Source organism: Vulpes lagopus, chromosome 13 (genome assembly GCF_018345385.1).
Source record: "Vulpes lagopus strain Blue_001 chromosome 13, ASM1834538v1, whole genome shotgun sequence".
Taxonomy (NCBI): domain Eukaryota; kingdom Metazoa; phylum Chordata; class Mammalia; order Carnivora; family Canidae; genus Vulpes; species Vulpes lagopus.
Genome location: NC_054836.1, coordinates 8,787,840 through 8,807,805, shown reverse-complemented (window position 1 = coordinate 8,807,805; position 19,966 = coordinate 8,787,840). Strand labels below are relative to the sequence as shown.

The 19,966-nt window shown below is 43.9% G+C and overlaps 2 protein-coding genes across 2 annotated transcripts; both read left to right on the top strand.

Annotated features, from left to right (window-relative positions):
- Positions 1-3,644: 3,644 nt before the first annotated feature.
- LOC121474970 (olfactory receptor 2H1-like) lies at positions 3,645-4,571 on the top strand. The gene has a single exon (XM_041728122.1). The coding sequence runs from the start codon at positions 3,645-3,647 to the stop codon at positions 4,569-4,571; it is 927 nt and encodes a 308-aa protein (XP_041584056.1).
- Positions 4,572-9,177: 4,606 nt separating this feature from the next.
- LOC121474968 lies at positions 9,178-18,753 on the top strand. Its single transcript, XM_041728121.1, is given in 9 exon segments — positions 9,178-9,273; positions 13,626-14,496; positions 14,499-15,139; positions 15,141-15,839; positions 15,841-16,453; positions 16,456-16,554; positions 16,557-17,729; positions 17,732-17,961; positions 18,619-18,753. Coding segments are annotated over 9 exon segments (4,557 nt in total).
- The last annotated feature ends 1,213 nt before the right edge of the window (positions 18,754-19,966 follow it).

The window sequence follows — 19,966 nt, the reverse complement described above, 5'->3', positions numbered from 1 at the left end:
AAAGTAAATTAGAATTTTTAAAAGAAAAAAAAACTTTAAGAAAAAATATCAAAAACTATACCAAATTTTTTTAATTAGAGAATTTATGTGGTTATATGACATATCAAAAGATAAAGGTCAGTAATGTATAAATCTCTTACATGATTAGAAGAAAAATATAAACATATTTTTAAATGGCACAAATATTTTGATAAAGAAGCATTTACAGAAATAAATGAATAGTAATAAAAATGCAAAATAAATTGAGATTAGATGCCCACTTTTTTTCTTGCTGAATTATAGACCAGAAAAATGGATGATGTTGTCATGAAAGTTAAAAGACAAGAATGCTGATTGATATGTAAGGGTAGCTCTTTCATAGGATACAGCTACAATATATAACTCTGAAATAAACAATATTTTCTTAATAAAAATAAATGATCATATAGAATCTAGGGATTTTTTTTACATAGATATTTTTCTCAGCATTGTTTTAGATTAGTAAAAGTTTCAAAAATATATTTTTAAAAAAATTTTTTTAATTTTTATTTATTTATGATAGTCACACACACAGAGAGAGAGAGAGGCAGAGACACAGGCAGAGGGAGAAGCAGGCTCCATGCACCGGGAGCCCGACGTGGCATTTGATCCCCGGTCTTCAGGATCGCGCCCTGGGTCAAAGGCAGGCGCCAAACCACTGCACCACCCAGGGATCCCTTTTCTTTTTTTTTTTAATTTTACATTTAAAATTAACATAAAATTGTTATAGGAATTATTTTACTAAGATACAATAATAGAGATCTTTAAATTATGTTCATAGGAATTATACTTTTAAGTATTTAAATAAATGGAAATAGGTATGCAATTATAAGATTTAGGAAAATATATAGAACTATATATAGCGTAATTCTATATCTGATATATTTTATATAGTGTATCTATCTACATACATTATTTATTAAAATATATATTGAAAAGAATAAATGAAACTTTAATAGCACATATTGCATTTAATTTTGGGATTGGATATGCCTCTATTTGTCTTTTGTTCCATGTGTGTTAAATTATCTATAGTGTTCATAATACAATTATAGAGTGAAAATAATATTTTTAGATAATTCAAAGTAAATTTAACCCAAAAAGGCACGATACCATTGATTTGAATTTTTTTCTTTCCATAATGAAAAGCTGAACCCATGATGTTATTTCAAAACAAAAGCCAGATGAACAATTTGAACATTCTTCTCCAAATGTCACAGTTTAATATAGTATTGCATTCTAATCCAGGGGAAGGTAAACCCATGGGAAAAAAAAAACCTAAACTCTTAATACTAGGAAAACTATAGAAGAAACACCAGTAGAACAAAACGGACATTGTGGTTAAATCAGAATATCTTACAGTGAAAAAATTAGATCAGTTCAGTTCATGATCATAGGAACTTAGAATAGAAAAAACTGAATTTGGCTGACATATCTGGCCATGTCCCATGCAGACAGCTCTGCATTTCCAGGCAGCTGAAGTTCTTGGAGCTTGCATATTTCCTCAGTATTTGACTTTTTGCTCTTCTTTCCCCCCCACATTGAAATCATATTCCTCTGCTTCTTACATCTTCCAATGTTTTCTGCAATTACAATATTTTTTTCTTTTTCTTCTTTTTTTTTAAGAATTCCTCATTGAAATAATCAAATCCTCATGATTTACTTGCTCATTTCTTCACTTGCTATCTCTGCCTCTCATAGGCCTTGGAGTACTATATAAATATAATATTTAATTTCTTTTGTTCAAATTATATTCTACATCATAGCACAGGGCCTGCATGGCACTGAATAAACACCTATGAAGTTGTTTTTGAATAGAAGTAGACTCCTATAATGTTCTCCATATTTCTGCATTGTTTGGCTACTTGCAAAATTTAATTTTCACAATCTGATAACTCAGGTTCCTTCAGTTAACAGCTTTTTTTTTTATTCTGTGCATCCCACATTTTTATATCCTCTGAACTATTCCACAATTGCTGGGAGACAGAAAATTAATAATATCAAGGACGATGTTCCCCAAATCCAATACCCTACCTTCATATTTCATAGCTCTGCATTCTCTTTTCCTTCTGCACATGAAGTGAAGACTTAAAATAATCATATATTTCATAATTTTTTACTATAATTTATTTCTGTTTTACGATTATTTCTGATTGAAATGTATTTAGGCTGATGATTGAATAGAAAATAATGACTTGGGATCCCTGGGTGGCGCAGCGGTTTGGCGCCTGCCTTTGGCCCAGGGCGCGATCCTGGAGACCCGGGATCGAATCCCACGTCGGGCTCCCGGTGCATGGAGCCTGCTTCTCCCTCTGCCTATGTCTCTGCCTCTCTCCCTCTCTCTGTATGACTATCGTAAATAAATAATAATAAAAAAAAATTAAAAAAAAAAAAAGAAAATAATGACTTTTGTGAGACAAAAATTATACAGCATATGTAATGCTTTATTTTCCTTACTTTTATCATATTTAGCATTTTGTGCTTAAAAGTAGAAGGCAATAATATACTGTTACTTCTATAATTTTCTGATCTTGGAATTATTATGGACATTTCTTAGATAACAATATTGAATGAAGATTTTTAAGTTGTTTACTTAAAGAAATTTGAATTACTTAAGATAAAACTTTAGTTGAGATTTGCCTCCCTTTAAAAACCTGTATTTCTCTTATTTCAAGCTAGTTCTTCAGACACTCAGAAGAGAGAATAAAGGTTAATATCTCATTGTTTAGAGCCTATATTGATAACAAAAAGGTCTTATTTCTGTATTTCTATAAACATCAGCAAACAATGCAAATAACACTACAATACATTGGAGCACTACATACTTAAATAAAACTGTGTTTTCAACACATCATCGCAAATGTTTTAGAGAGCTACTATATATATAGCTGAAAGTACAATCTAGAAGAAGCATAAACATAATCTAAAGTAATCGTATCAAATTGAATATTACTCAGCCATTAGAAATGACAAATACCCACCATTTGCTTCGACGTGGATGGAACTGGAGGGTGTTATGCTGAGTGAAGTAAGTCAATCGGAGAAGGACAAACATTATATGTTCTCATTCATTTGGGGAATATAAATAATAGTGAAAGGGAATAGAGGGGAAGGGAGAAGAAATGGGTAGGAAATATCAGAAAGGGAGACAGAACACAGAAGACTCCTAACTCTGGGAAATGAACTAGGGGTGGTGGAAGGGGAGGAGGGCGGGGGGTGGGGGTGACTAGGTGGCGGGCACTGAGGGGGGCACTTGACGAGATGAGCACTGGGTGTTATTCTGTATGTTGGCAAATTGAACACCAATAAAAAATAAATTTATTATTTAAAAAAGTAATCATATCAGAGTGTCTATGAAGAATGTTGTTATTTCAGATTTAGAAATAAATTTCAAAGATGATATCTTAACAAATATCTCTTTTGTATATAAAAAGAACAGACTTATGGAAGGGAAGTTGTATCTTGCTGGTCTGATATAAAACACTCATATGTCTCCTGTTCTAAGATCCCCTGGAAAACTAATAATGTTTGCCTTCATTAAATAAATGATAGAATAACCTTCAAACCTCAATTCACAAAACTTTTGTTATAATTATATTCAAATTCCAATGCCAAAAGTACCAGTGATGACCAACAAGAGTTTCCCAATGGGCTTCATTCTTCTGGGCTTCTCTGAATGGCCCCATCTAGAAATGATTCTCTTCTGGATTGTGATCATCTTATACACCATGATCATCCTCTCCAACTCAATAATTATCTTAGTCTCTTGTGTGGACCCTCATCTCTACACCCCCATGTACTTCTTTCTTAGCAATCTTTCTTTCTTGGATCTCTGCTTTACCACAACCACTGTGCCCCATATGTTGTCCAACTTGTGGGGGCCAGGCAAGATCATCACCCACACAGGCTGTGTCATCCAACTCTGTATGTTGCTCTGCCTTGGTGCCACAGAATGTGTCATGTTGGTAGTGATGGCCTTTGACCGCTACATTGCTATCTGCCAGCCCTTGCACTATACCATCATCATGCATCATCAGTTCTGTTGGAAGCTGGTGCTCATAGCCTGGCTCTCTGGCCTGATAGAATCTGTTACTCAAATTCCTGTCACACTTCAGCTTCCATTCTGCACCCACCACCGCCTAGATGACTTTCTGTGTGAGGTTCCAGCCCTCATACGGTTGACATGTGGACACACCTCTGCCATTGAATGGCAAATGACCATCTCTGCTATTCTTTTCACCATCGTGCCACTGGCATTGATCCTGACTTCTTATGGCTACATAGCTCAAGCTTTAGGTAAAATCCAATCCAAAGATGGAAGGCAGAAAGCCATTGCCACATGTTCCTCCCACCTTACTGTGGTATTCATGTTTTACGGAACTGTGGCACCAGTGTATACATATCCTAAGAATCACTTTGCTTCAACATATAGCAAATTCTTTACCTTCTTCTACACTGTGGTCACACCATTGTTAAATCCTCTCATCTATTCCCTGAGGAACAAAGACGTAAAGAATGCTATGCTACAACTGCTGAGAAGAGGATCACCATGAGAAAAAGGTAGAATTTGATCTTTGAACCAGAAAGGAAGTTGAAAATCATGACAGTCACACATTCTTCACAATTTTAAAAGCATGGTTTGTTTCAAAGGCAGCAATCTTTTATTTAACATGATTTTACATGTCATTTTGTCAAAACAACAAATTGTACAAATACAATGCCAGTTTTTTGGCACCTAATATGTGGCCGATATATTTTTTCCAATTGAGGAACACTATTGTAGAATTAACTTTTCAAGAAAATATGTTAATACTTATTAACCAACATGAGAACCATGAGCTCAACAGCTTTAATTCAGAAAACTAATAAATTATAAATTATCTATTATTTGTGTTATATTTATTTATTTTAAAGGAACTGTATAGGGGTGTCTGCATGGCTAGTCAGTTAAGCATCCAACCTTTGGTTTCTGCTTAGGACATGATCTCATGGGTTGTGAGATTGAGCCCTCCCTTGGGTTCCCCACTCAGTGGGGAGTCTACTTGAAGATTCTCTCCCTCTACCCTTTCCCCCCACTCACTCCCTTCCTCTCCCAAATAAATAAATAAATCTATAAAAATTTAAAAAGCAACTGTATGTTGTGGAATTTCTTATGGAAGCCTAAAGAAAGGGAAATTTCCCTGGGATTTCCCTAGACCCTCATGCATGTACAGATTTTCCTTTTTAATTTGACCATGAGAATAAAAATTTGGGTATAAAGTAGAAATGCTGTCTGCATATACCATGTAATATCCTTCTTTTGTTTAAAATTTTCAAAAGATGATGCCATGACAGTAAAGTGCCTCTGTTATTTTGTTGGACCCTGGCTCACGGGTGCCAACGTGTCCCGGTGGACGCCCCAGAGACTCAGACCCCAGACAGGCAGATGCAATTAGCAAGAGGGTTTATTGAACGTTTGCGCGAACGGGCTCTCTGCCTCCGAGGAGGAAGAGAGCCTCGATTAGTAATTACAGGTATCTTTTAAAGGCAAAAGAAAAAAACTGCTTAAAGACAAAAGAACCTCGGGAGTCGCATAGCATTCAGGTTATCGATTTCTCAGAAGGTCAACATGAACCTATTCAGGGACATTCCAATCAGGGTGTGGGGGGAGATGGTTTTCTTATCACAAACAGAATGCTTTTTGTTGCTAAAACTTCAGGAAGTCACCTGGATGGTCTGCCTCTGGATTAGGGCTGGTCCTACTTACAGGGGGGGTTTCTTCAATTTAAACTGTAAAGAGGTATGAGTACTCAAATCATGAGATACATATATCTCTAAATTAAGTCCAAGCTTAGTTTGGCCTCTATTTGATTACAAACAAGAAAAAATATTTAGCCAAATCTACCTTTCTACCTACATAAGCAAAAGAACATGTTAAAATAATAGAAGTTTTACAAAAAACTATGTGCTTCGTCTATTTTATGTTTTCTTATTTGTTATAAAATTAAATAATCACAACTCTGTCTAATCCAAGTGAATTTTTCCTAATAGAACTGTGGTATTAAAAAGTGGTCCTATCAATTTAACACCATTTGTTGATCTGGAAGTTTCCTTTGAGTTTTCTGAAATGTTCTGATATCTTCTACTGTTAGAAATACCAATTGCACCACATACGTACAAGACACTGTAAAACATATCCGTTCTTTGATTTATGGCAGAATTTGGGGATAGTTGCCAAATACTTTTACCAAAAGTTAGTTAACTAAGAGGTCTGGAAGTGACACTAATAGCTAAAAGAATACCAAGGTAATAAAAAGATAACCAATGTCCTAAAAAGTAACATGAGTTTATTTCTTTCATAGTCAAAGCCCAGTGTAGAGTCACTTGGAGTCAGTGAACTATGCTTGTGGGTTTGACATTCTAAGCTGCTTTGTCAAGATGTTTCCATATGCAATCCCATTACAGAAGACAGGGCTATAGGTCAAAATCCCAGAAAACTAGATGTTTCCTCCTGGAAATTACACATGCCTCTTCCCTCACATCTCCTGGGTTACAGCAAGGCAGATGGCTGTATAAAACTTCAAGTGAGCAGACTTGAGATTTTCTTGTATCTCCAAAAGTGGAACAGAGAGGGGGTGGGGAATAATGGAATTCCAATCATATGCACAAGAGGTAAAATGATATCCAGCTAAAAAATGTTTCCTGGAAATGGTAATGGAGAATTAAGTTTAATTGTTAAGTTGTAGAAGTATGAGTTTCTTTTTCAAGCTAGTTGTATAAATTGGATATTTTTGGAGAATTTAAAAAATATCAGAGAAGGAAAAATTGTAGGAATAACTGCTTGTTTCAATATTGAATGCCCTGATGAAGTGGTAGCTATGTGTTTATGTTTTCTGTTTCTCTTCTAATTTCATTATTTTTTTGCTCTTTTTGTTCCCCCAATATACAATTAGTCCTTTTTAAGAATAATTACTATTTGTTCCATTCCCTTCCATTTTAAAATATTTCTTTCTTTAATAGTAGGCCTGTTAACTATGTTGAATAAAGCTTTTGAACTAAACTTGATCACTGTCTGCATACTGAGTCAATATTAATAATCACAAAGACAATAATAAGTGTTAGATTAGCTCAATAGATGGAATTTTAAGTACAATTTTATTTTAGACACAGGCCTAGATCCAAGGTGTCAAAGCAGTCTCTGAAAATTGTCACTGGCCTTTTCTCACAGACTCAAAAGAGTCAAGAACAATTCTGAATGAAAAAGTAAAATTAAAAAAGGAAGTCTGTCATTATGCAGAGTAGAAAAATAACAGGGTATTTCACCCAAGAAATTATGACAATAGAAAAATATCTTTTTCAAAAACACATAAACATTTATTAGTAGACCACATCCTAGTCAATAAAATAAACCTAAACAAATAAATGAAATCCTAACAATGTGTCCTCTTGTAATAATGATATGACAGGAAATTAATAGCACACAAATTTAAACATTTTAGAAAAATCTCTATTCATGTGGAAATTAAATGTATTTCTAAAAATAGGAGGTATCAAGTGAGAATCTTGAGAAAATAAAACTATCAGTATTGAATTTTAAACTCAAGTAAATTTTCCTTTAAAAGTAAGGGGAAAACAAAATTTATTTTTTATTTTCTCACAATGAATTAAGCATACAGCTAGTCCCATATACTTCTACACATACCTTTACAAAGCATATCTTAATGAAAGAAGATGTTACTTCAAAGACACTTTATATACAGTGCACTTTCATATGCTTCTACATATATGGTCTTATAATCATGACCCAATTGGTCACCAGATAAGCCATCACAAAGCACAGATTAGAGAGAGAATGTGTAGGGGTTGGAGTGTCATTAATTTATGCGTGGCAGAATGCTGGTTATATGCCTTTACTTGCCCACGTAGACCAATTCAATTCATTTAAACAACCAGCTACTGAACAGCTATTATATGCTGCAAATTGCAGGCATTAGAAAAGCATAAATGGGGCAGTCTGCATGGTTCAGCAGTTTAGCGCAGCCTTCAGCTCAGGGTGTGGTCCTGGAGACCTGGGATCGAGTCCCCTGACTCCTGCATGGAATGGAGCCTGCTTCTCCCTCTGCCTGTGTCTTAGCGCACACACACACACACCCCCCCCAAGCCGTGTGTGTCTCTCATGAATAAATAAATAAAATCTTTAAAAAAAAAGAAAAGCATAAATGAATCTGACATGTTTTCTCCATTCAAGTAACACTGTAAAAGTAGTGGTAGCAGTTGCTGTTGTCATTATTACTGCCATTGTTAGTTAACAGAATTAATGTAGTTAGCACACTGAGTGATTACTATTTGACAGACATCATGCTGACTACACTTCTTGGATTACCTACTGAATGTGCTTAATTAAATTTGTAACTGCAATCTAAGTTTTATGGTTGTCCTACAGACCTCATATTCTCACCTAGTTTATTAACCACTGTGTTCTCCAAAATCACTCCTCCTTCCCAAATTATTAAACAAGTACTTCTAACTATGAATTCTTAGCAATTCCTCAATTCTAAATGCACCTAGAAAATAGAAGTCACAAGGTGTCCAGTCCAAGGTGGTCACATAGGGGGACCCTGAACTGGCTTTCTCTATGGACACACACAAAATGACACCTATTGATAGAGCAATTCTTTTTGAAGAACTAGGGCTGACTTAAGAGCTTCTGCACAAGAAAAGATAGAAAGGAAAAAGAGAATAGCAAGAGAGATGCAGACACACTAATGAAGGGGATCCCCACATGCAATGCTGTGAACTGAAGTGAGCAGGGATAGTTTTCAGGGACCTGGAATAAACTTGTCTGTTCTTGGACACAGAAAACAAACAAACAAACAAAACACAACAACTGAGGTTTAAAAGAGTAAATAGAATGAATAGAATGTAAAAGAGTCAGCTCTAGAACTCTTACTAAATGTGAAGGAGCTGCTGGACTTCTCTCCGAGAAGGGGGAACTAACACACGCGTTCTATTACTCCCCTTCCATCTTGAAAGCACAGGCATCCTAACTGACTGCCCTGGCCAAGCCCAGGTTAGTGCTTACTACAGCTCCAAGCTTTGTACTAAGGCAATACAGGTACAAAGCACCTGGAACACTCCACTTCAGCTCCAGATGGCTTTGCAGGGCACCAGCAGCACCCAATGCTCCAGAACCTCCCAACTGGCATCTGGTTTGGATCCAGCTGCCCCAACCAACACGAGCCCTACACAGAGCAGCATGAAACACCCCTGCCTGTGGTGGCCTTGACTCACCACCCAACCAGAGCACCTGCTGTGTTAAAAATTCTGAGACACACTGACATGACCACTTCAGCTTCAGCTGTCCAGCCGTGACAGGAGACAACAGGTACCATAACAGCCCACCCACACTTTAGCTGTCCTGCCAGGGTGATCCCTGTGTGGGGCACCCCAGGAACTCCCAGTCACCACTCCAGTAAAGACTCTCTACAGAGATCCCTGAACACCCTGCTTATGCCCATTTCAGATTCAGCTATTCTGCTAATGTGTCCCATGTGCATATAGCCCTGGGAGCCCAGGCTTGCATGCACTTCAGCTCTAGCTGCTCTGCCAGGACACTCCCTCGTGTGGAGCAACGTGGAACACACCAGGTTATACCCACTTTATTTTTTTAAGATTTCATTTATTTATTCATGAGAGACACACAGAGAGAGGCAGAGACATAGGCAGAGAGAGAAGCAGGCTCCATCCAGGGAGCCCAACATGGGACTCAATACCAGGACCGTAGGATCCTTAGGATCACACCCTAAGCTGAAGGCAGATGCTCAACTGCTGAGCCACCCAGGCATCCCTACCCACTTTAGATTTATCTGTCTGCCGGGGTGCCTGACGTGTAGAAAATACCAGGATCCCTCAGCTTATACCCACTTAAGTTTCAGCTGTACTGCAAGGGTATTCTCTGTACACACAGCCCTGGGACAACTCAGATAACACCTGCTTCAGGCTCAGCCATACTTCCAAGACATTCTCTGCATTTCGAGCTTTAGAACACTCTAGCGGGACCTACTTCAGCTTTCACTGCCTTGCCAAGGCACCAACTGTGGGAAGAGCACAAGAATTACTCTGACTATGCCCACTTTAGCCTTAGCACTCCTGCCAGGGTAAATACAGCATAGAAGGCCCTAGGACCTCCAGCCCATGCCTGTCACGGACCCAGCCAACCAGCACCACTATGAAACTAGGAGTCAACCATAAGAAAAATGTGGAAAGACCACAAATATATGGAAGTTAAATAACATGCTACTAAACAATAAGTGAGTCAACCAGGAAATCAAAGAAGAAATATTTTTTAATGAGAAAAATTGAAAATGGAAAATAATTGTCCAAAATCTTTGGAATGTAGCAACAGTGACCGAACACGGAATTATATAGCAATACAGGCCCACCTTAAGAAGGAAGAAAAATCCCAAATAAAAAGCCTAACCTTATACCTAAAGGAGCTAGAAAAAGAACAATAAATGAAGCTTAAAGCCAGCAGAAGGAATGAAGCAATAAAGATTAGAGCAGAAATAAATGATATAGAGACAAACAAAACAACAAAAACAAAAAAAGAACCCCCAAAACCCAAAATCATAGTACAGACCAATTAAATAAGGATCTGTTATTTGAAAAAAAAATGAATTAAATTGATAACCCCTAGCCAGACTTATCAAAAAGAAAAGAAAATGGACTCAAATAAATAAAATCACAAATAAGAGAGGAGAAATAAACAACACCACAGAAACACAAACACTCTCAAGTGAATATTAAATATATGCCAACAAATTGGCATATATTGGCATTCCAACAAACTGGAAGAAATGGATAAATTCCTAGAAATATATAAACTAACAAAACTGAAACAAAAGAAATAGAAAACTTCAACAGACTGATAACCAGCAAAGGAATTTGAATCAATAATCAAAAAACTCCCAACAAACAAAATTTCAGGATCAGATGGCTTCACAGGTGAGTTCTGCCCTACGACCCAGCAATTGCACTGCTGGGGATTTACCCCAAAGATACAGCTGCAATGAAACGCCGAGACACCCTGCACCCCGATGTTTCTATCAGCAATGTCCACAATAGCCAAACTGTGGAAGGAGCCTCGGTGTCCATCGAAAGATGAATGGAGGGATCCCTGGGTGGCGCAGCGGTTTAGCTTTTGGCCCCGGGGTGCGATCCTGGGGACCCGGGATCGAGTCCCACGTCGGGCTCCCGGTGCATGAAGCCTGCTTCTCCCTCTACCTGTGTCTCTGCCTCTCTCTCTCTCTCTCTCTCTCTCTGTGACTATCATAAATAAAATAGACCTGCCCTACGACCCAGCAATTGCACTGCTGGGGATTTACCCCAATCATGCAGATGCAATGAAACTCTGGGACACCTGCACCCCGATGTTTCTAGCAGCAATGGCCACAATAGCCAAACTGTGGAAGGAGCCTCGGTGTCCATCGAAAGATGAATGGATAAAGAAGATGTGGTTTATGTATACAATGGAGTATTCCTCAGCCATTAGAAATGACAAACACCCACCATTTGCTTCAACGTGGATGGAACTGGAGGGTATTATGCTGAGTGCAGTAAGTCAATCGGAGAAAGACAAACATTATATGGTCTCATTCATTTGGGAAATACAAATAATAGTGAAAGGGAATAGAAGGGAAGGGAGAAGAAATGGGTAGGAAATATCAGAAAGGGAGACAGAACACGGAAGACTCCTAACTCTGGGAAATGAACTAGGGGTGGTGGGAGGGAAGGAGGGTGGGGGTTAGGGGTGAATGGGTGACGGGCATTGAGGGGGGCACTTGACAGGATGAGCCCTGGGTGTTATTCTGTATGTTGGCAAATTGAACACCAATAAAAAATAAATTTATTATTTTAAAAAATGTTTATACTACCCAAATCAATCTACACATTTAATGCAATCCCTAACAAAATATGAACAATATTTTTCACAGAACTAGAACAAACTGTCCTAAAATTTGTACGGAACCACGAAAGACCTGAAGAACCCCCCCCCACACACACACACACACACACACACACCCGTGAGTGGGACCAGGCCTAACCCTGAGGCAGCCCATCCAGGTGCCTCCCATGAATTCAAGCAACAAAAACATTCTGTTTTTCTGAGATAAGAAAACTATCCGCCCCCCCCTCGCCCTGACTGGAAAAGTCCCTGAACATGTTCGTGTTGACCTTCAAAGAAATCAATCATGTCATAACCCGAATGCTATGCTACTCCCGCGTTTTCTTTGCCTTTAAAGGATGCCTGTAATTGCTAATCGGGGCTCTCTGCCACCTCGGAGGCGGAGAGCCCGTTTGCGCAAATGTTCGATAAACCCTGTTGCTAGTTGCATCTGCCTGTCTGGGGTCTGAGTCTCTGGGGCGTCCACCGGGACACGTTGGCACCCGTGAGCCAGGGTCCAACATTTGGGGGCTCGTCCGGGATCCGAGACGCCTCCAGGCTCAATCCTAAAACCGGTAGGAGGTAAGACCGAGCTCGCTAAATGTCATATCTGTCTCGTCCGTCTGTCTGACTGGCCGGGTCCGTATTGTGCCGGGTCTGTATTGTGCCTGCAGGACTGTGTTTTCTGTTTTTGGACCAGCGGGGGAGGCACACGTGCCCGAGACCCCTGGTCCTGCTCCAGAGTCGGACTCCGGAGTGGTCTGGAAGAGGGGGGGAGCCCGGCTCTCCCTCCTCTTCAGGGAGGGTCGTTGTTCCCGACCACTCGCATCCGAATCCGCCGCGCCAGTCCTGTCATTCGTGTGGTCTGTCTGTTCTGTGTCTTTCTCTCTGTCCTCCTCCTCCCCACTCACCTCTTTCCTACACCCATGGGACAGACTGTAACCACCCCTTTAAGCCTCACTCTAGATCACTGGAGAGAAGTCGCCGGCCGGGCACACAACCTTTCGGTCGAAGTCAGAGGACGAAGATGGGTCACCTTCTGCTCCTCAGAGTGGCCGACTCTCAACGTCGGGTGGCCCAGGGATGGAACTTTTAACATTGGTGTTATCTTGCAGGTGAAGGCCCTGGTCTTTCAGCCAGGACCCAGCGGGCACCTTGATCAGGTGCCGTACATCATAGTATGGGAGGATCTCGCTAAAAACCCACCCCCCTGGATAAAATGCTTTACCCCTTCTCAGGGGGAGCCGGCCGAGACCCCCACCCCCTCCCTGCGCCACTCCCCTTATTCCCCGTCCTTCCTCTCCCTCCACTCTTTGCCCCCTAAAATTTCCTGAACCAAAACCTAAGGAGCTGCCTGTGCTCCCAGGGGACCAGGACAGTCTCCTTCTCTTGGACTCCTCCCCTCCCCCTTATGCCCAACCCCCAACACCCCACCCGGAGGCCCCTACCTCAGCTCTATCCCCGACTCTACTGGGGTAGAGAGGCGACCCCTCGCTTCACCCCTGCTCTCTAGTCGCCTCCGCTTTGGATGAGAGCGCGGGCGGGGGGGGGGTTGGAAAATGTCTGGACCTCCCAGGCACGTCCCCTCCGATCAGTAGGCGGCCAGACGCAATCCTGGCCGTTCTCTGCCTCTGACCTTCACAATTGGAAAACTCATAACCCCACTTTCTCCCGAGATCCCCAGGCACTAACCGGGTTAATTGAGTCAATTCTGTTGACCCACCAGCCGACCTGGGATGCCTGCCAACAGCTCCTGCAGACTCTCCTCACCACGGAGGAGACAGTGCGTCTACCTCGAAGCTCGGAAAAACGTCCAGGGGCAGATGGGAGGCCGACCCAGCTGCCTAATGAAATCAAGGACGTTTTCCCCTTGGTTCGCCCAACCTGGGACTACGACACTGCTGCTGGGAGGGAGCGGCTCCGTCTCTATCGCCAGGTACTCCTAGCGGGTCTCAGAGGGGCAGGGCGTCGCCCCACCAATTTGGCAAAGGTAAGTGCTATAGTGCAGGGAAAAGATGAGGCACCGGCAGGTTTTCTGGAAAGATTAATGGAAGGCTACCGTATGTACACCCCCTTTGACCCCTTGGCTGACGATCGCCAGCCAGATGTAATCATGTCCTTCATCGGACAGTCGGCCTCGGGTATTCGTAATAAGTTACAACGGTAGGAGGGACTTCAGGGATACACCTTACAGGACTTAGTGAAAGAGGCAGAAAAGATTTTTAACAAGTGAGAAACCCCAGAGGAAAGGGAGGAAAGGATCCGTAAAGAGCAAGAGGAACGAGAGGATAAAAGAGATAAAAGACGTAATAAAGAACTGACTAGGATACTGGCCACCGTAGTACAGGGCTCAGGGCAGAGTAAGTCAGGACAGAGTAGGGACCTGGGAGACAAAAGAAGACCATGGGTTGAACGAGACCAGTGTGCCTACTGCAAGGAAAGGGGACACTGGGTTAAAGATTGCCCAAGGAAGGGCCAAACGCAGGGACCTAAGAAGAAGCCCATTCCCGTTCTGTCCCTAGAAGATGAAGATTAGGGGTGTCAGGGCCAGGAGCCCCCCCTGAGCCTCGGGTAACCCTTAAAGTGGGGGGCCAACCAGTGACCTTCTTGGTTGATACGGGAGCTCAACATTCAGTTTTAACTGAGGAAAAAGGACCCTTGAGCTCTAAAACGTCTTGGGTTCAGGGAGCAACTGGAGGCAAGTTATATCAATGGACAACCGAACGGAAGGTCCACCTGAGCACTGGGCAAGTAACACATTCCTTCCTACTGGTCCCAGACTACCCCTACCCCCTCCTAGGCAGAGACCTTCTTTCAAAAGTAGGGGCCCAGATCCATTTTCATCAGAAACGGGCCACCATTACTGGCACAAAAGGGCAGCCCCTCCAGGTACTGACCTTGCGCCCAGAGGATGAACACCGGCTGCACGAGGACTCTGCACCATCCGTGCAGCCCCTAAATTCTGAATGGCTCACTAACTACCCTCAGGCCTGGGTGGAAATGGCCGGAATGGGACTAGCTGTTAACCAGCCACCCATAATTATAAACCTAAAATCCTCGGCCACCCCTATATCGATCCGGCAATATTCAATGAGCAAAGAGGCCAAAGAGCTCATTCGGCCACACATACAGAGATTATTACAATTGGGCATCTTAATACCTTGTCAGTCGCCCTGGAACACTCCTCTATTGCCCGTAAAAAAAACCCGGCACAGGAGATTACCAGCCGGTACAAGACTTACGGGAAGTTAACCGAAGGATGGAGGACATACTCCCCACGGTGCCGAATCCCTACAACTTACTCAGCACCTTGCCCCCGAGCCACGTCTGGTATACGGTGTTAGATCTAAAAGATGCATTCTTTTGCATAAGGTTAAGCTCTCAAAGCCAGCCTATTTTTGCCTTTGAATGGAAAGATCCTGAGACGGGATTCTCAGGACAACTCACTTGGACAAGGCTACGACAAGGATTCAAAAACTCCCCCACCTTGTTCGACGAAGCCTTGCACCAGGACTTGGCAGACTTCCGAGTTGACCATCTGGACCTCATCCTCCTGCAGTACATGGATGATTTGCTCCTGGCAGCTAAGACAGAACAGGATTGTGTAAAAGGTACAGGGGCCCTGCTCGAGAGACTGGGAGAACTGGGATATAGGGCCTCCGCCAAAAAGGCCCAAATAGGCCAGAGACGAGTGACCTATCTGGGATATCTCCTGGAGGGAGGCCAGAGGTGGCTGATGGAGGGCCGCAAAAAGGCTGTGGCCCTGATCCCTGCACCCACAAATGCCAGAGGGCTACGAGAGTTCCTTGGCAGTGCCGGGTTCTGCCGCCTCTGGATACCCGGGTTTGCAGAGCTGGCGGCTCCCCTATATTCTCTCACGAAATCCAACGCCCCCTACCACTTGGGTAAAGAAACAACAATTGGCTTTTGACAAAATAAAAAGGGCCTTATTGACCGCCCCTGCCCTGAGCCTCCCAGATATGACCAAACCATTTATGCTATATGCTGATGAACACAAAGGAATAGCCAAAGGGGTCCTAACTCAGAAACTGGGACCCTGGAGAAGGCCCGTGGCATACTTTTCAAAAAAATTAGACAGCGTGACTGCAGGATGGCCCCCATGTCTCCGAATTATAGCGGCTGTGGCAGTCCTGGTTAAAGACTCAGACAAGTTGACTTTTGGCCAACCCCTCACGGTGGTGGCCCCCCACGCCATAGAGACAGCCATCTGCCAGCCCCCTGACCGATGGCTCTCAAACGCTCGGGTCACCCATTATCAGGCCATGTTACTGAATTCCGAGCGGATACGGTTTGAAACGGCTACATCCCTAAACCCGGCCACCTTGCTTCCAGAAACCGAGTCCCCCTCCCTGGTAATGCATGATTGCCACCAGATCCTAGCCGAGGTCCATGGCACCAGAGGGGACTTGACGGACCAGCCTTTGCCAGATGCTGAAGCAACCTGGTACACCGAGGGGAGTAGCTTTCTACGAAATGGTGAGCGCAAAGCCGGGCAGCTGTGGTAGATGGGAAAACTGTCATCTGGGCCGGTGCCCTAAAACCTGGGACTTTGGCTCAAAGGGCGGAGCTCATAGCCCTAACTCAGGCCCTAAAAAAGCTAAGGACAAAAAGGTCAACATTTATACTGATAGTAGGTACGCTTTTGCAACTGCCCATGTTCATGGAGAAATATACCGAAGAAGGGGTCTCCTGACCTCTGCAGGAAAAAACATCAAAAACAGAGAAGAAATACAAGAACTTCTCCATTCCCTTTTTCTGCCAAGAAAATTAAGTATAATTCACTGTCCTGGGCATCAGCGAGGCAGCGACCCAGTAGCAGAGGGGAACAGGATGGCCGATGAAACAGCACGGGCCGCTGCTCTAGGCCCACAGGCCCTCTCCCTACAAGCACCAGAGGTTGTCCAGACACCAGGGCAACTCTCTCTCGAATACTCAGACAGCGACCTGGATATTGTCCAGCAAATAGGGGCAAAATATGACTAACAAATGAAGGTCTGGAAACACCAAGGAAAGACGGTCCTGCCTCAGCAAAGGGCCAAAGAACTGGTAACTCACCTCCACCGGTGGACTCACCTCGGACACCAAAAATTAAAACCACTCCTCCAGAGAGAAGGTCAGACCTATTACATTCCCAAACTCCCCTCCCTGATCCAACAGGTAACCGTCGCTTGCGTACCCTGTACTAAGGTACATGCCAAACACTTCAAGATGCCTGAGGGAACTAGGATAAGGGGAGAAAGACCCGGAACTAATTGGGAAGTAGACTTCGCCGAAATCAAGCCAGGTAAATATGGTAACAAGTACCTCCTAGTGTTTATAGATACCTTTTCAGGATGGACAGAAGCCTTCCCCACCAAACGAGAAACTGCCCAGGTGGTTGTCAAGAAAATCCTAGAAGAAATTTTCCCCCGGTTTGGACTGCCCAAGGTAATACGGTCGGACAACGGCCCTGCCTTCGTCTCCCAGGTAAGTCAGTTGGTGGCCAGATTACTGGGGATAAATTGGAAATTACATTGTGCATACAGACCCAAGAGCTCAGGACAGGTAGAAAGAATGAATGGAACAATTAAAGAGACCCTAACCAAATTGACATTGGAGACTGGCACTAGAGACTGGGTCCAACTCCTCCCTATGGTTCTGTTCCAAGTCCATAACACTCCCGCGCGCCATGGACTAACTCCTTATGAGATTCTCTATGGAGGTCCTCCACCAGTGACAGACTTACTAGATTCTGCTATTGACCCTCTTGCTAATACTCCCGGTTTACAGGACAGGCTATCCAGCACCAGATCTGGAGACCCCTTGCGGCTGTCTACCGCCCCAGAGACGCAACCCACCCACACCCGTTCCAGATCGGTGACTCCGTCTATGTCAGGAGACATCAGTCCAGGACCCTTGAGCCCCACTGGAAGGGCCCATACACTGTACTACTAACCACCCCAACCGCCCTAAAAGTAGACGGTATTGCTGCTTGGGTCCACGCCTCACACGTCAAGCGCGCCCCATCAACGAGCACCGCTGAAGCCAGCCAGGACGGACCGGGCGAGCCACCCCAATGGAAGCTCCACCGCACCCAAAACCCGTTCAAGATAAGACTTTCAAAAATTGTTCAATGACAATTGTTGTACTCTTACCTCTCCTAGCGCTCTTCTCCCCTGCCAAGGGTAACCCTCATGCCCCCAAAAGGTTAACCTGGCAGGTACTAACGTCTGGGGGTGACGAGGTCTGGTCCACAACTAAGACTGCTCCTGTGGGAACCTGGTGGCCTAACCTATATCCTGACTTATGCAAGCTAACCATAGGGGCCCCCAGCCCATGGGACCTAGAGGGATACTTTGACACCTCTAGGGCCCCCAACCGAGAAAGCCCCCTGGGGCGACTGGGATTAGACCCATGGGGGGGATGTGGCACGCCTGACAGAAGGGCCATGCTAAGCACTCTTCCCTTTTATGTCTGTCTGGGGCACCACAGAGATCGCAGGCTAAATCCCACCTGTGGAGGGGGGAACACTTCTATTGTAAAAATTGGGGGTGCGAGACTACGGGAGACACAGGATGGGAGGCCCTCCTCCTCCTGGGATCACATCACTGTCAAGGCTAACTATACTCACCCGGCGTTTAACAAATGGAAAACCCTTAATTATGGGTCTTGCCAAGGGTGGTGTCATCCCCTACGAATATCCTTCACAGAACCCGGAAAAAGGGCTACTAACTGGGCCAGTGGATACTCGTGGGGACTTGGGTTATACAAAGAAAAATCAGATGATGGTTTTACATTCAAAATTAAACTAAGAATAGAATCCCCAGACCCCGTGGCGATCGGGCCCAATACGGTCCTCGGGGGTCATAGAGCTCCTGCTAAACCAGCAGCCCCGCCCCTGCCGCCGCCGCCGAGGCCACCCCCGCGCCAGGCCGGGCCCTGTCCCAGCCTCAGGGAGCGCCACACCCACCAACCCCTCGGTCGCCACCCGGCCCGGGACAACAGCTGTTTAACCTCATCACAGGCACATTCCTGGCCCTTAATCAGACCAGTCCCGACATAACTAAATCCTGCTGGCTCTGCCTTACATCTGCCCCCCCCCCCTTATTATGAGGAATCGCTACTCCTGGGACCTATAACAACACCACTAGCGCTCAGGGATGCACGCCCAACTCCCAACCACAACTTATCCTCACAGAAGTTTCAGGACAAGGAACCTGCATAGGGACACCCCCCCCCGGGGTTACCAGAGACTCTGCAGTACTACCGTCCCAATTTTAGGGACTGACTCTTACCTGGTGCCCCAGCCAGGAACCTGGTGGGCATGCAACAAAGGCCTCACTCCCTGTGTGTCAGCTGAGGTTCTAAATAACTCAAACAACTTCTGTGTCATGGTGCAGATCATACCCAGGGTGTTCTATCACCCCGCCGAAACTCTAGAAAATCAGTATGACAGACATCCCACCCGTTTTCGGCGCCAGCCTGTCTCCCTAACCCTAGCCGTTATGCTGGGACTAGGGGTCGCAACTGGGGTGGGTACTGCTGCAGCTGCCCTGATCCAGGGCTCACAACATTATTTAGAACTCCAGGCAGCTGCAGATGAGGATCTACGGGCACTAGAGCAGTCCGTTTCTAAGTTAGAACAGTCCCTCACCTCACCTTCAGAAGTAGGACTTCAAAACAGGAGAGGCTTGGATTTACTATTCCTGAAAGAGGGAGGACTGTGTGCGGCCCTGGGAGAGGAATGCTGTTTCTATGCAGACCACTCTGGAGTCATCAGGGACTCCATGGCCAAACTCAGGGATAGGCTAAATAAAAGACAAAGGGACCGGGAGGCCCAACAGGGCTGGTTTGAAGGCTGGTTTAACCAGTCTCCCTGGATGACCACCCTAATCTCTAACATTATGGGCCCTCTAGTTATCCTGCTCCTGCTGCTAACTTTCGGCCCCTGCATCCTCAACCGGCTGCTCCAGTTCATCCGAGAAAGATTGTCCATTACCCAAGCTCTGGTACTAACTCAACAAT

Coding starts and splice junctions, on each gene's coding strand:
- LOC121474970 (XM_041728122.1), top strand. CDS start 3,645: ATGACCAACAAGAGTTTCCCAATGGGCTTCATTCTTCTGGGCTTCTCT.